This window comes from Thunnus maccoyii, chromosome 8 (assembly GCF_910596095.1).
Source record: "Thunnus maccoyii chromosome 8, fThuMac1.1, whole genome shotgun sequence".
NCBI lineage: Eukaryota > Metazoa > Chordata > Actinopteri > Scombriformes > Scombridae > Thunnus > Thunnus maccoyii.
Genome location: NC_056540.1, coordinates 28,428,008 through 28,443,868, shown reverse-complemented (window position 1 = coordinate 28,443,868; position 15,861 = coordinate 28,428,008). Strand labels below are relative to the sequence as shown.

Below are 15,861 nucleotides of genomic sequence, written 5' to 3'. Positions count from 1 at the left end.
CTATTTACCGGAGCATTACGGTATTTATGCAACTTTCAGGGAGGACGTTTACGTAACCTCACTGCTCTCACACATGCCGGTCGGAAATTGAACAAAGTGTTCCTTTAAACGGTTAAAAGGTTGTTTAGAGTAGCGGATAACATGGCTGCTTCTGCTTTTGTTTACAAACTGTTACCTCTGGTGAGAGGAAAGTGTTGCAGGAAGCCGGTTTGTCCCGCACGCACAACTGTCCGTGTGTTTTCGTGCACTGCAGGTCGTTCCCAGCTGCACCAGGTGAAGGGGAGCGGAGCTTTGACGGGGAAAGTGGACCGATTCGGTGGAGTGACAGTGAACCTGGCTGACCCCGGTTTACCGGCGGACATCAGCGAAAGTTCATTCAGCAGATTACTGAAAGGTTGGTTGACATAATGTCCGCTCTGTAAGAGACGGGAGTCCGATAGACTGTGCAGTTCAGTCCTCTCAGTGTGGAGAAAACATCAACATAAACAAGTCATTGACCCGCTTTACATTGACCATTAACCAGGACAGCTGTCTGTAATGTATATTTGCACAATAAAACTTTCCATATAAGGAAGTGCGACTTAAATCATGAACTTATTTCTTATTAAAGGTGCAGGTGCACACATGTGCAAGTATTGCATACACTCTCTCTTTGCTTGACATTCCATTGTATCCCTTGTTGTAAAATGAGAATATTATTAAAAAGAAATAACAAAATTTTTCTTAAATTTCTAAGCCAGGTTTTAATCTTGGTGTAGTGCATTTGGAAGTGAATGTTTGATTAATATTTTGCTTTGAACCTTCACTCTGTAAAGTTGTTGGTCCAGGCGGAAATTTAGGAAAACCATGCATGACCGTAGACAGTTAAAAGGACATGAATACACAAAACAAATGTCTCCTTAAATGTTTTGATGTGTTCAAAGGCGAGAGAGGAGTCAAGAGACAGGTCATCAATTCACTACTGAACTATAAGTAGAAGCATATGTTCTTATTATTGATTCCACTTCACAGGAGAAAGATGTTCTCAGCAACCCTCTGCTCCATTTAAACCATACAGTTGAACTCGTTCCTACTAGGACATAAAAAGGAGGCATTTAGTTCATTGCTCAAAGGTTCTGATTCACTTAGGGCTGCAACTAACAATTACTTTCCTTATTGATTAATCTGATGATTATTTTCTATGAAGTCTATGAAACAATATAAATTATTGAGAAAATGGCACTCAAAGTTCATCCAAGGCCACAGTGATGTCTTCTAATTTATTGTTTTGGCTGACTGACAGTTCAAAATGTAAAGATATTCAATTAACTGTCATATATGAAAAGGAAAAACAGCAAATTCTTACATGTGAGATGCTGGAAGAGTCGAATATATTTTGCAGTTTTGCTTGAAAAATTACTGAAACAATTAGTCTATTATCAAAATAATTGCCAATTTATTTTCTGACGATCAACTAATCAGTTAATATACAAATCGTTGCAACTCTTCACTGTCAGTATCAGTCCAGTTACTAATATCAACCACTTTTCTCTTGCTACATCTTTAATCTCGAGGCTACTTCCACCAAATTGTCTCTGTTGTTTGTCATCTTCTCTCTTATCTTGCTTAAATTCCCAGTCTTCTCTCCACAATCAGATTAAGCAGATATGTCATATTAAATGTTTAATTTTGTCTTGTTTTCCATATATTTCCTGTCTGTTTCTTTTAACAAAGGAAATGCATAAAGTACATCATTAAACAAAGCTTGTTGATCCCTCTGACTTCTGTACTTGACAGATTCTTTGGTCCAGTGGAAAGCAGAGGGGAAGGTCGCTGTATGGCTTCGAGTTCCCATCTCATTGAGTCGCTGTGCTGCCGCCGCCTCTACACACGGCTTCACCTTCCATCACGCCAAAGATGACCAAGCTGTCTTGTCTCTCTGGTTGGGAGAAGGGGAAAGCAGACTGCCGGGGTTTGCAACTCACCAAATTGGAGTAGCAGGTAGAAATCACAGATATAGTTGAGTTATACTGCATGTGCACAAACATTCATGGTTGCTTGTAGTTATTTCTTTCCAAGATCTGATGTACTAATCAAGGGATGACACACAATAATATTTTGGCTTTTGTAGGTCCTTCAGCACTCATGTTATAACCATTTTTTAGTGTTTATTTAGGTCCTGGTAGTTGTTACCTTGACAACAGAGTACAACAACAAAGTACTCTTTCTGGGGTTCAAATGAATAAAAACAGTATAATTAACAAATGCTCTCACTAACGTACAGTATAAAATATTGTTACAGCATTAATCTCCACCTCTTTAAGGAAAATTTAAGAGGTGGAGATTTTTTATTGGGTAAAAATAACAGTGTACTCACCGTGCTAATTGCTGAGATCTGGGAACACAGGGACGTTGCTAAAAAAAGAAGTCTCATGGGGCAAGAAACACGAGCAGTGAGACAGTCTGACAAACAAAACCCAGATTAGACAAGCCTATTTGGAAAAGGAAAAAAGGCAAAGTCAGTTTTAAACATTCATTACAGATTACAGACTGACCTTCTGGTTCAATATTGACCTACAGTACTTGCCATAGGTGTTCAAATTTCCAATTTTCCTGTGAAATAAGGAATCATTACCGACACATTGGCTACGAGTCAGTTTTACATCCAAAGAAAGTGGTTTCAATAATCTGACTAAACAGTTGGCTTGATAATGACCTGTCGGGTCTTCTGACCGCTTGTGTCTCCCGCCCTGTCACATTTCTTTTTAGTGATGTCGCTGCCTTCCCCGATATCAGCAGTTGTGTTTATGAGTATAGGTTAACATAATCAACAGAAATGACGGTCAAAACTACAAAAATATGTTGTAATAAAATGTAATTATACTATAAGACAAAATCACTATGACATCAACTATGATAAAATTACATCAAAACCAATATATGGTTTGCAAAATGTTAATGGAACATTGACCAGAAAACATAATGGAAAAATATCTTAATCCATTATCATATAAATATGTATATATATATATATATATATATGCATATATACTTTTGTGTTAATCTTTGTAAATGAACTTAAACCTGTAATTTTGTTTTTTCTGTTGTTGTTTTAGTTTGGGATTTTGGTCACTTAGGGGAAACCCAACAAACTGTAAACACAACACTGAGAAATTATCACCTTATATAGTCGCTATAGTGAACATGTAAGCACACAGACAAAGGGCAACATAAGCATTAATTTGCTGTTGTATTTCTAGCCACTTGATGAATATAAGTCCAATATTCACTCACCTTTTAGCTCTGGTTTTGGTCTGCAACAAGTCCTTAGGGAAATATTTGGGTCTTTAGCTGCTAAATGCTCCAGTGTGTTCACCAGTTAGTCACTCACATTGTCTGTAGTTTACAGTGAGTTTATCAGACCTTTTTCACTGGAAACAGCTGCCTGCTGCTGGAAACAGAGCTGATGAGAGCAGTGACGGTGAACCAGACAGTAAAGTTGCGGACCGTGAACAATGAACTGAAAGACACTCAAAATAAATAAAGCTGCATAGTCTGATGATAATTCTCTGTTTGTCACTACAAGCAACCCCTTTCACATTATTCTCTACGTAGTCATTTCATCCATTGTTAATATAAAAATACTGATTAAAGCAGCTTTAACAAGAGATACAACATAGTTGCTTAGACCTATGTTTAAACTTTTTAGTGGCATCAAACACACTAATTTGGTTGCTGACTACAGGCATTTATTGAGCTTACCCTCTGCTGTAAAGACTTAAGACTGTGACTGGCAGAGCTGCGTCTCGTGTTTCATTACTGACCAAGCTGACCACAAGCTCCAGGGACTCACAAACCCAAATCGCTACTGATATGGAAAGCAAAGTTTTCATTACCCCAGCAGTGATGAAAACTGGCAACAAGCTGCGCCAGACAGAGCCTGCATTTATTTCTGAATATGAATGAATCCTTCAGGTTTTGGAAACTGTTACACTACAGAGACTGATATAAACTTGACAGAAGTTTTAGAGGTGTTTTTAGAAGAGGTGGATGTGTGTTATAAGAATAAAAGTCCATCCTGTTCCCACTTTTTTAAAATAGTGATAAAAATAAAATAAAACCTGGGGTAAACTTCCACTAGGTTATCATGCGAGAAAACGTCATCAGGTTATTATCCTTTTTTAAAAACCAGATGTTGTTTGTCTGGTGGGCTGTTATGCATTTTTCAACTTTGGCCCATTTCACTTGCATAAATGGAAATTTACTCATCAGGATTGTGAATGTGGAGAGAACAGTAACAAAAGGAGGAGTTGCTGACAGTGTATGTGCTATGTCTCTGACTGTCCAGCAGAGGGCAGAGTGCCGTTTATACCTTTACCAAAGAGTGGATGCACTTGAAGCATGTCAGAACATGTCCAGAGCATCCTTCAGTATGTAATGGGGTCCAGAAACTCCCAATTTGTTGCCAGAGTGCCCCCTTCACAAACAATGATGAAACTAAGGTTAGGAATCTGAAATAGGCAGCTGGTTAGATCAACTGATACTTGTGTGCCTGCTGTCCTTGGCTCTTTATTATTTTGACAAAGATGGTAACAAACACAGTCAGGCCACAAAGTAGCCTATTAGAGAGAAATCATCCATTAAATTAGTTGTCAAATATATGTCTGATGACCTGCAGATATCCTAAATATATTTTTAATATCCACTGTATTCTAGTTTAGTTTAATTGCTATTTTAAGGAGAATCCAGATGTTTCACAGCTTCTTATTCTTGTAGTTTTGACCAATACACATATAACTGAGCATAACACTGTAAATACCACCATTAGAGACAAATGCTCTTATAAAAACAGATTTACAATGGTGTGCAGTGAGGAAAAGCTTTTAAACCAACAAACCTGAACCCAAATGTCGAAAGCAGTCGTCTGGAGGTTGAAGTGACCTGCATTAACTGTTCAACACTGAGCATTAAAAGTTAACTTAATAGCATTTAAAACTATCTATCACATCACTAAGTAACATGTCTATTGCAACTGACAAGTTAAACAAAACAAGAAGTCATGTAGACTGTTATACTTTATTTAAAACAATTTCCAGCAGAGCAATTGTGTTCACAATCACTACCATGATAGGGATTATCATGTTAACCTATTTCATAAGGAAATAGATTGCGATTTGCTGGCCTTATTAAACTGACCAGGTATGAGCTATATAAATTCAGTTATTTGTCAATGTCATTGTGTAAATTCATAGTTGCTTACAGTTGCCTTTATTCAGTCACTCACTGCAGGTACCAGAACCCTTTTTAGTGCTACAGAAATCCTTGGTCTCGTGTCACCTTACGTATAAACGATTCCATTTAATTTCAATGAGATGTACAGATTTTAATTTTGGGTAAAAAGAGCAGTGGTGTTGGATCAGTACTCAGTTTCGATTTACTATGCTGAGTTGAGGTATTAGAATCAGTATAAGAAGAGAAAAAGTTGGATTGGTGCAACGCTACTATTTTACCTACAGCAATAAGGTCCAGGTTGTAAAATGCGGGACATTTCTTTTAATTTTCGGTAGGTAAGCAGAAGTTGAGAATCCTGTATAAGAAGGAGTGGCAATAATACAAGTAACAAGGTAACGTGTTAGATTCAGAGACTGTTCTTCGTTCAGAGAAGCTGGGCTAAACCCACCCATTAATGTCAACATCTGTCCTGCTGAATTGTCCTTGAGTATAACGCTGAAATCCCATCAGCTTTGCCTGAACTCTGAACTCTGTTTATGTCAGTAAAATATTACTTACTAATATTACTATTATGAATGCTATTATTATATACATGGTATTCTGAGTCTGTCTGCACCTCAGATTAGCAAAGTATCTGAATTAATATCTCTACTCAGCTAAAGGTTGAGTAAGCTGCCCTTCACACAGTCTTAACAAGAAGAAGGTGAAGAAAATAAGAAAATACATTTTGGCCGATATATGCACAAATTAACATCATTATAGTGATTCAAAAGGAGTATTTCATGGTTTCATCCATCATATAGTGACTTATGGAGCCCTTAATAATTTTATTTTGGACTACATTCACTCTCCTCAATGCCGTCTCACCACCTTACAGTATGTGTAAATACTAAATCCGCAGTTGTGTAACAGGTTTAATTCTGCACTATAACAAAACATGATTTAAAAGTCAGCTCAGTTGTTAAGTAGATGTTCTAATCAATTGATTTTCAATCAGATCAGATCACAATTCTAGATAACAACATTATAAGCTGGTCAGAACTGCAGAGTCAGAATCATTGTGGCCTCATAATAGACAATAGATATCACAAATTATTACTGTGAACCTAAAGTAGTAGTAGGAGAAGCATGTATGAAATATGAGGTGAGAGGAGACATTTAAGTCTTTTTGTTTGGTTTTTTTGTGGCTCTAATGCCAACTGTAATCCAAAGACGTTAGCAGTTGTTTATTACAAAACACACAGTTCCACTCTGATTATTGCTTCTGGGCTTTTGTCTCATAAGTCCTATTCCTTTTTTTCCCCTGCTCTTTTTGAGCATTTAGTTTCCTGGACTGAAGGCTACATAATGATAGCCTCCCTTAGCAGCAACCAGGCCTCCTCCTGTGAAACGCCATATGGCACAGGGATCGGGGATGACATCAATTTCCACTTGGAAGTCCAAGTCAGGCCCTTAAGACAACCCATCCCTCTTTACACATCTGTGACATTCATTTAAGGAGGCCCGTCCTGGTCGGTCAGACGTACTGTAGCACCGGAAAAGAAAGTAGCCCATTTTCCCTCCTCCTCCTACTCCTCCTGAGCTGTCAGCTGCAGCACATAGCTGCCTCTCTTAGTCACTACCTGTTGAAAAAAAACCCTCAAACAGAATAGCAAAAAATGTTAAATCCTGAAATGGGATGTCCACATCATTTACAAGTACAGTTGAGTCACTCATACTCTGTTTAGACTCCGGAAAGTAAAGAATGTTGCCTTTTTCCCATAACATGTTTTATTTTAACCCCATCGTCCATATTTTTGGGAAAAGTAATATGTTTATCCATATTTATTCGAAATGTAGTGTTGACGTAAAGATTAAGACAGCTATTCGATAGATTCTCATCCAATAGTTCATACATTCATGGTCCCAGAGGATAAATCCCATTAACGTTGATAATTCTTCGCTTTTACAAATATGATTTAAAATTAAGTTCCATTGTTAAGTAGATGTTCTAATCTAGATAGATTGCCATGCAATAGTACAGACATATATGGTCCCCAGAAGATAAATCCTAATGACAATGATGATCCTCTGACTTGTCTGCTACCGTGATGTTGACATGTGTGGTTTTGGAGGAATTTTTTTCAACAACTATTGGATAGCTTGCCATGAAATTTGGTATAAACCTTCATGTCCCTCACAAAATTTAAATTTATCCAATACTTTGTTTTATGACCAAATTCTTGCAAAAGTAATGACGTACAAATCAGCCTCAGCCATTCTTCAGTTCTAATTAGGAAATATAAGCATGCCAACATGGATGGTGAACATGGTAAAAAAAAAAAAGCCTAAGTGCATCCTCATAGAGCCATTTGCATGGCTGTGGACTCTTAGTCTTTTTTTGTAGCGTGGAGTTCACTCACACACTTGGCTGTCGTAACTGTCAAAAGAAAAGCAGTTTTCATTGACAAATTTTCAAGGTCACCCCTGCCATAGGCTCAAAGGGTGACTTGCTCAAGGTCTGCAGGACCAGTGGCAGGTCCCATGCTGCAGCACGCTTTACCCTGGGGGGGCATAACCTTCTGGTACAATGCAGAAACTGTGCCACCCAGTAATGCACACCGACAGGCCTGCCATCAATATGGCCATGGTTTAAAGATAAAGCTAGAGTTGAATGAGGCTCGGCAATGGATGCCAAACCTTCCCATCCAGCTGAGACAGGAGGTAAATCTTCACTGGGAGCTTCCAAGGATCTCCATCCAACAGACTAAAGAGTGTGGAGAACCACATCCTCGATGGCCGCTTTGGGGCCACTAGAAGGATGCTGTGATCCAACAGTCTCACCCTGTGAAGCATGGGCATTATCAGGGGGATTGGAGGGAATACATTTACCACTGGGGACTCCAATCTCCCTGTACTGACCTCTTCTGTCATACTGCCCCCCAACCATGAGGTGAGGCATCTGTTGTCACCATCTCTCGCCACATTTGGACTGAGTCGAGAGTAACACCATGCAGCAGAAATGTGCTGTCCCTCCACCGGCGGAGATGACTAAGGCACTTGTGAGTGACACTGACCTTGATCCACCTGTGTAGAAGATTATCCATGTGGAGGCTGTTGTACCACCTCGTCAGATGGTGTAGATGCAGCAACCTCAGGTGTGTCATTGCCAACAGCCTGATCCATGTCTGGATGGTCAAACTTGCCCCAAGGTGGTAAGACTGTAGTAGGCCCTGAATCCTCTCTACCAGCTTCACAGTCAAGTGTGCCGGCATTGACACTGAATCCAAAGACAAGGTGATGAAAGTGGTCTGCTGTGTTGGATGCAACAAGCTCTTCTCCTATTTACAGACATGCCCAGTGCCTTGATATGAGCGAGGACCTTGGATGTTGTTTGTTCTGCCTCCCAGTACAAGGGGGCGCAAACAAGTCTATGGAGGTGAACCACTCTTCTGTTGAGTAAAACCCATCGTTCTGTGTATGCGTGTGTACCACTGTGATAGCCTTTTTGTCCAGGAGTGTGGCTATCTCCAGAGACAAATACAGGGCTTTCATGGGGTCTGTGACCAAGTTCACTTTGACCCCTGAGGGTGGTGGGGACCAGCGTCAGAACTGCAACCTGTAACCCTGGGACAGGGTGCTGTGAAAATCTTCCCACATCTGGCCCGAGGCCCTCAGCATGTGCTTTGAGGGTTATTTTGGGGCCTGGGGGGGGTGCTGATTATGCTCTTGTACCTGCTGGAGCCAGCAAGGTGGAGCATGCTCACCTCTGAGCTGACGCCAACTGCCTACAGCAACCTGGCTATGTTGTGAGGGCTGCAGCAGTGGGCATGGGTCCCCTGCGCCACATTTCCTGGAGCGCTGAGCCAGGGGTCCCATGCCCCCATCCAGGCCATGCTCCCCTGTGTTGCGCATGGAGGCCAGGGTCCTAGCATCCCGACCCTGCCATGGTGGCCAGATGCCCTTGGATATGCCCAGCAATGCCTCAGCTCCTCCAAAAAGGTTGGTGAGGGTGGAACTTCAAAGGATGGGGCTCCAGGAGTCCGTTGAAAGATAGGTTGCCCACAAGGTGAGTACCCGGTGCATCATCCGGTCCAACCTTAACCAGGGTTGCACAAAGCATCACTCACAATGGTTAGGGTCCCTCCCCCAGCTCAGTGCTCCCAGAGCTCCTGAGGGAAGTTTCTGAGCTGTTGAGTTTCTAACCTCTATACTTGCAGGCTCAGCCCCCTGAAATGACAATTCAGAGGAAGGATCCTCCCTGGGGCTAAATGCACTGTCGCAGGCTTGAAACTGAGAGTTTGAAGCCCTTGTTGATATTACATCGTCCCCATCCTTACCCAAATCCTAGCTAAAGACCAACTGTAGACTTCAAGCTAGCTGCCTGTCTTAAAAGTAACTTACCAAGCTAGGTTAGGAAAACCAGACAAGAGCTGTGGACTAACCACTGCACATGACTGGAACATCTAGCATTTGAAGGAATCAACCAGCACAACAAACTGTTGAAGACAGTTTGTGTAACTGGTGAGCCAGCCAGCACAAGTCAAGAGTGCTTGAAAACCTCCAGACAGGAAAGAAGGAGAGGTAGGATAGCTTGACAATCTCAGCCTAAGAGGATGAAAAATTGCACTCTTACAAAAGAGTCACAGGCAGGATGAAAAACACTGCACCTGCAAGCAAAATACAGAACTGAAAAACACCAATCTACAGAGCGATTTAACCTGCGAGGAACATCAGGCTCACAGCAAAAAGGTCAAAGAAGCTGGATGTAGGCTACCATGTGGTATTTATAGCTGGGACGCGCAGGTAGCCTACATGTCACATGTGACTTTATTTATACTGATCAGTGCAGAGTGCAAGGAGACATCCACTTTGTTTACTGCTGCTAGCAATCAGGAAGGAATGAAACAGAACTTTGAACCAAACTGCCAACAGGTCTCCCTTTGAAGTGTGCTCACAGTAACCACTCTACTGCGAAATGTGGAGTGATTTTATATTGGCAGTACAAGTGACAATATTTGATGATTGTATGATTTTTTTTTTTGTTGTTGTTGTACAGGTGCAGTTGTTGACGAGTCCAATGGAAAAGTTCTTGTCGTCCAAGACAAAAACAAGGTATTTTTTATTCTTCACTGAAGAATCAGTTCTGTACTATTTTGGCCCCACATATTAGGATTGGGTGATATGATGAGGCGGCAGAGGTTTGTCAAACATCTACAAGATTTTGTCATACTATTTACACAGAGATATCTATTTACAATCTATACTATACAATCTTTCTACAATCTATATGTTGGCTTAATAAAAATAAGTCATTATAGTCATAATTCCCTGTTTCCCTCAGAAATCCAGAGGACACCTAGAACTACAACTCAAAGTTGTATTATTGTTACTTTAAACCAGGCCTGAACCTCTTGTTTTTTCCTATTCTCAAATGTAAAACTACACCATTGTCTCACCATTATTTAATTAATTTGAATTCTATAGTATTAATTTCACGATAGATTTTGATTAAATGTATAAATGGGAAAGCTATAAACACAGTGCAGAAATTACACAGTATACTGCATATGGATACAGTTAATAATTTGGTAGAATTACACATCTCATAAAAAGAAAAATAGCAATAGTTTGGCGTGTAGGAAGTAGTCTTGGCAGAAAGGTCACTAGCTCATGAAAGTGAGCCAAAAAGTTAATAATGGACACGGATCTCTCCATCGCCAGTGAAAACAAAAAAAAAGAAAAACCTATTAAAATGTCTGTGATTAGTTTGTTTATTTAGTGAGTTGCATCTTGCCTCTGTTTATTCAAACGTGGGTGGAAATCCAGTCACTGGCCCTCAGCTCCTCACACTTAACTTAGCTCCACACAACATTAGTTGACCTCAAGCAAACATGTTGTTTACATGGGCTGAATGCACTCAAACAACTTTGTGTGTGTGTGTCTGTCAGCTCTCACAGAGCTCGCTGTTGTGCTCAACTTGTTATGAGGTTGACTTACAACAGGCCTCTTTTAAAAACCTCTTGACACAGATCTGTTTGCATTCTCACTAGGCCAAAATGAGATTTCCACCGATTTTAAAAAGTAATTGCACAATGACACTGTAATTTGGAAACTAATTATGTTTTTAAAGGTACCAGCTCACACGATTTGACATAAATGAGGCAATAAGTAAAGACCCTTTCACACGTATTGTGCATTCTCTAAACTAAACTGAACTGTCCCAACTGTTCTGATGAAGGCTGAGGCTTCTGTCCTTAACACAAGTAATGTAAAGTAATTGTGACTATTTACACACCAATACCACTAAATATGCCAAAAATTAGAAGAATCATCCATCAGAGTCCTCGCATTGAATGTAACACTTTTCTTCACACAGATTACCAGTATGGAGCTTATGTGCTGTCGAAATGCTGTAACTATAGTATTAGTTCCTTATTCACGTATGAATCCTTAACAATAAACCACTGTCAGAGACTCTAAGAAAAGCATGCTAAGATTTTAACTGCCCATAGTACAAAATACCTGCAGAGGGTTCATATGGTTGTTCATTAAGATGGGAACCACAGGGTGCTTGCGATGTGAGAACATTTCTCATTGAATGATATTTTCACAGGCAATTTATTGGAAGAAATGTATATACGACACCTCCCTATATCTGTGTAACTGAAGATAAAAGTAGCAGTACTGAAATGATAAGTGAATTTGTTGATTTGGCAATAAAAAAAATAATGCATTGGCTAAAATGTAGATATGTCATTTACAAGCAAAAAATGCCAAATATTCTCCAGTTCCAGCTTCTCAAATGTAAGAATTTGCTGTTTCTATTTTATATCATAAATTGAATATTAGATCGTTGATCTAACAAAACAATCGATTTGGAGAAATTTTGATAGGAATTATTGTGTTTTGATATTTTCTAGATAAAAACATATCAGATTTAACATATCACATTCTACAGATTAACTCAAAAAGGAAATAACCTTAGTTGTAGCATTGTATACCATGAAACACACAGTCTGAGCCTGTTCAACACATGCACAACAACATGAATCAATACGTCATAATTTTGGTGTCCAACAATCATACACTTAAATGTTTGGCAGGTCATAGGGCTGACAGAATTCAACTGTCTGCTGGAAAGAAAAGGAATATCTCTGCCTCAATAACACACCAGAGAGTATTAAGATATTGATGCCAGAGTTTGGTATAATGAACTGCAATTATTATACAGCATCACAGTTACTCAATATGCTCCAACACTATTATTTAAAAAATATTTTTTCTTATTCTCTGTTAGTGGTATCTAGACATGCAGATATCTGTCTGAGGTTACCACAGACAAAATTATATTCACTTGTATCATATTAAAGTTGAGGCAGGAATCTGAAAGGCTGGCATATTCAAATCCACAATTGGGGTACGAGAGGATTTTATGTGTCATTTGGGTGAACCAACCTTTTACCAGTAGCATTTTTCTCAAAAAACATTTACGTAATGTAGCACTTGATCATTTGAAATCATTTAAAGGGGACATATTATGTTTTTTTGTGATTTTCTGTTTCATACTGTTATGATGTTGGATGCTTTGAAGGCTTTTTTGCAATGTTACCTCTACTCCCACATCAAACTGACATCAGATCATTAACGTATGCCCACAAACGACTGTCCGTTGGTAACCTTTGTTTGTCTAAGGTTGTTCTATGTGTTGTCCACATTTCAGATCAGATTCGGGATCATGAGTGATGTCTTTGACAAGTTTCCACTTCAAGTAAAGAATGAGAAAAAGAAGTGAAATCCGACTACTACTATTTGTTTACATAGTGTCACAAGCCACCTGGCCAATCAAAATGAAAAACGGTCATCGGGAGGGGGTCTCAAAAAGACAGGGAATAAAATGGCCTGTTACAGACAGAGGCTGAACTGACAGGCTGCAAAAGAGCCAATATAAAATAAACAAAGAGTTTTTTGAGCTGTAAATCATGCAAGGATATAACAGTAAAGCCCTAGAATATAAACATAGACCTGAAAATGTGCATGATATGTCTCCTTTAAATCCCAATCTCATTCAGTGCCAGTAAATTTGTCAGTGGATTTGCAACAGTCCCTCAAAATTTTCAGAATCATTTTTCTTTAGTCTCTCGGCAAGTTCCAGTAGAAATACAGTAGACCGAGAGGGACCACATGGAAAGGGTTACTGTAAAATTTGGATCACATGACAAATACAGTTCACATAATAACTGACAGAATCTAAGTGGGCCTGTGAGCTGGCCTTTCATTGCACACGTGACATGTATCCCAGCCAGGGATCTTGAGAGCATGTAATGTATCTTGATGGCTTTTGTCCAGAAGCAGAGGGAAACAGTTAGTGGCCTGGAAGTGCGGGGAGTGTTTTATCTCTTCCTCTCCTCCTCCTCCTCCTCCTCCTCCTCCTTCTCTTCCTCCTCCCCATCGAGCTGTTTACTGGAAATGGGCTTTATAACAGTCTGGCCTTTGGCAAGAGAGAGTCTCTGGCAGACCGAGCTAGTTCAGAGCTCACAAAGGGTTACGAACTTCCTAAAAAGAAACCAGGACATTCTCGTTCTGACATCAGTACAAAAGACAGCTGACAGACCCGCAGTGGACAGAAGGTGATTTCATCCATTGGGGGGCTGAATGATGTAATGGGTAATAGTGTTGAATTGAATCATTTGTCAGTGACATTTACACATCATTTCCCAGCAGATTTAGTGTGAACAACTTGTGTATGGCAGGCGTCCTTCCAGCAAGGCTTTGGGATTATTATTTTCACATTCAGACCTGACAGGTCCCGCAGGGATGAGATGTTTTAGTCAGAAAAACCACACTGATTACATTTATGCAAAATCTCTTTATTTTTTCCTACCAGCACATCTGAAACAGCTCCAAAAAATAAAGTATTTTGTTGACAATACATGAAAATAGATGCCGTAGTGCATTTGTGAGGAAAAATCTTAAGATGTAATAGCATTTTTGAAAACAAGCGCTGCATACAAAATTCTTTTAAGTAACTACAAAAATATATATATACAACACTGACATCATAATTTAACCAGCAGCATACTGTTATTAAATATCAAGGATAAGTGGTGAAAAAGTTTTGGAAGACACACACTTCACCGCATCAAATGTCCCAAGAGGCAATGAATATAAAACATAAAATGAAAGGATGCTCAAATCAGAGCATTAAACATCTCTCTGCCTGTATAATTATTAGTTCAGATACATAAAAAGATCGCTTTGAACATATTATCTACTGCTGACATTTTCTTTAAAAAAAAAACAAACAATACTGCCTTAGTGTAAGATATCACCACTGATTAAAAGAACTTGAAAGAAACAAGTGACTTTAAACACTTGCAGTGTATATGTTAATATTACTCTCAGGTACATTTACAGCAGTGCCAACCGTCACAACTGATGTTAAATTTTAACTTTTCTCTTAAATTTCAGACAAAGAATGCTTGGAAGTTCCCCGGTGGTTTGTCTGATCCAGGAGAAAATATTGGTGAGTGTCACGCTCAACAGAGCAAAAAACTAATACAGTACATCTAGCTAAATCCTGTGATTTAAGTATTATGCTTAAAGGTGATACATATACATTCATTTGAACTGTACAAAATAAGGTACATGATATATGCAAAAGACCTACTATCTGTTCCCCCTAATTCACCTTTTTTAACATTTAAAAAGCAGCTTTAATATTATATACATGACCCAACCCAAAAAAAGCAGCGTCAGATGTTTACAAAAAATATATGTATTTTCCCTTTTCCCCCACAACTAAAAAGCAGTCTGCAGTGATTCTGACAAGGGAACATAAATATATTCCTTGTGTCAGGATCTCTTGAATGCCTCCACATACATATGTATATATATATATATATTTTTATATATTTTTATGAATCTTTCCCAGGTGCTACTGCAGTTCGTGAAGTCTTTGAGGAGACCGGCGTTCGTTCTGAGTTCAGATCTCTGCTCAGCATCCGACAGCAGCACAACCATCCCGGCGCCTTCGGCATGTCGGACATGTACATTATCTGCCGACTCAGCCCGCTCACCTATGACATCAACTTCTGCACTCAGGAGTGTCTACGCTGCGAGTGGCTGGACCTCGCCGAGCTGGCCAAAACCAACGAAACCACGCCCATCACCACTCGTATAGCCAGGCTTCTGCTTCACGGCCTGGAGCAGGGTTTCGATAAAATAGACCTCTCCATGGAAGAGCTCCCTGCTGTCTACTCTGGGATGTTTTACCAGTTATACCACAGGCAGCTTCCTCTAACACTAAAATCTTAACAAGCCATGAACCTGACAGAGTATCATGGATAGCTATGCTGACATATGGCTGTCAGTATTTCTCATATTTAAATTGTATTTATGACTGGAATTATGTTTTCAGTGTGTTTCACACACTAACTGTTACTGTTGAAGAAATATAATGCAATAGATGTACAAAAACATTCACTTTGTGGTTTTTAAAGCAGCCACTTTTAAAAACAGCCACTATACTACCTACAAGACCGCAGAGTTTTATACGGTTTATCTTTCCATGTTTATCTATCCGTGTTGGAAGTCCACAGCTGTCTGGCAGTAGTGGATGTGAGCAGCTGATTTAACTATTGAAAGGTACTGAATTTTGCTGTATTTTTG

The 15,861-nt window shown here is 39.4% G+C and overlaps 1 protein-coding gene across 1 annotated transcript; it reads left to right on the top strand.

The window, feature by feature from the left end:
* Window positions 1-28: 28 nt before the first annotated feature.
* On the top strand, window positions 29-15,855 carry nudt6 (nudix (nucleoside diphosphate linked moiety X)-type motif 6). The gene is made up of 5 exons (XM_042418431.1): window positions 29-394; window positions 1,777-1,980; window positions 10,250-10,305; window positions 14,662-14,716; window positions 15,125-15,855. The coding sequence occupies exons 1-5, from the start codon at window positions 142-144 to the stop codon at window positions 15,505-15,507; spliced, it is 951 nt and encodes a 316-aa protein (XP_042274365.1). The 5' UTR covers window positions 29-141; the 3' UTR covers window positions 15,508-15,855.
* The last annotated feature ends 6 nt before the right edge of the window (window positions 15,856-15,861 follow it).

What these genes read in the sequence shown, in the direction of transcription:
- nudt6 (XM_042418431.1), top strand. Translation starts at nt 142, where the DNA reads ATGGCTGCTTCTGCTTTTGTTTACAAACTGTTACCTCTGGTGAGAGGA. An exon ending in ATTCAGCAGATTACTGAAAG is followed by an intron (nt 395 to 1,776) that starts GTTGGTTGACAT and finishes TGTACTTGACAG; the next exon opens with ATTCTTTGGTCCAGTGGAAA. An exon ending in TCACCAAATTGGAGTAGCAG is followed by an intron (nt 1,981 to 10,249) that starts GTAGAAATCACA and finishes GTTGTTGTACAG; the next exon opens with GTGCAGTTGTTGACGAGTCC.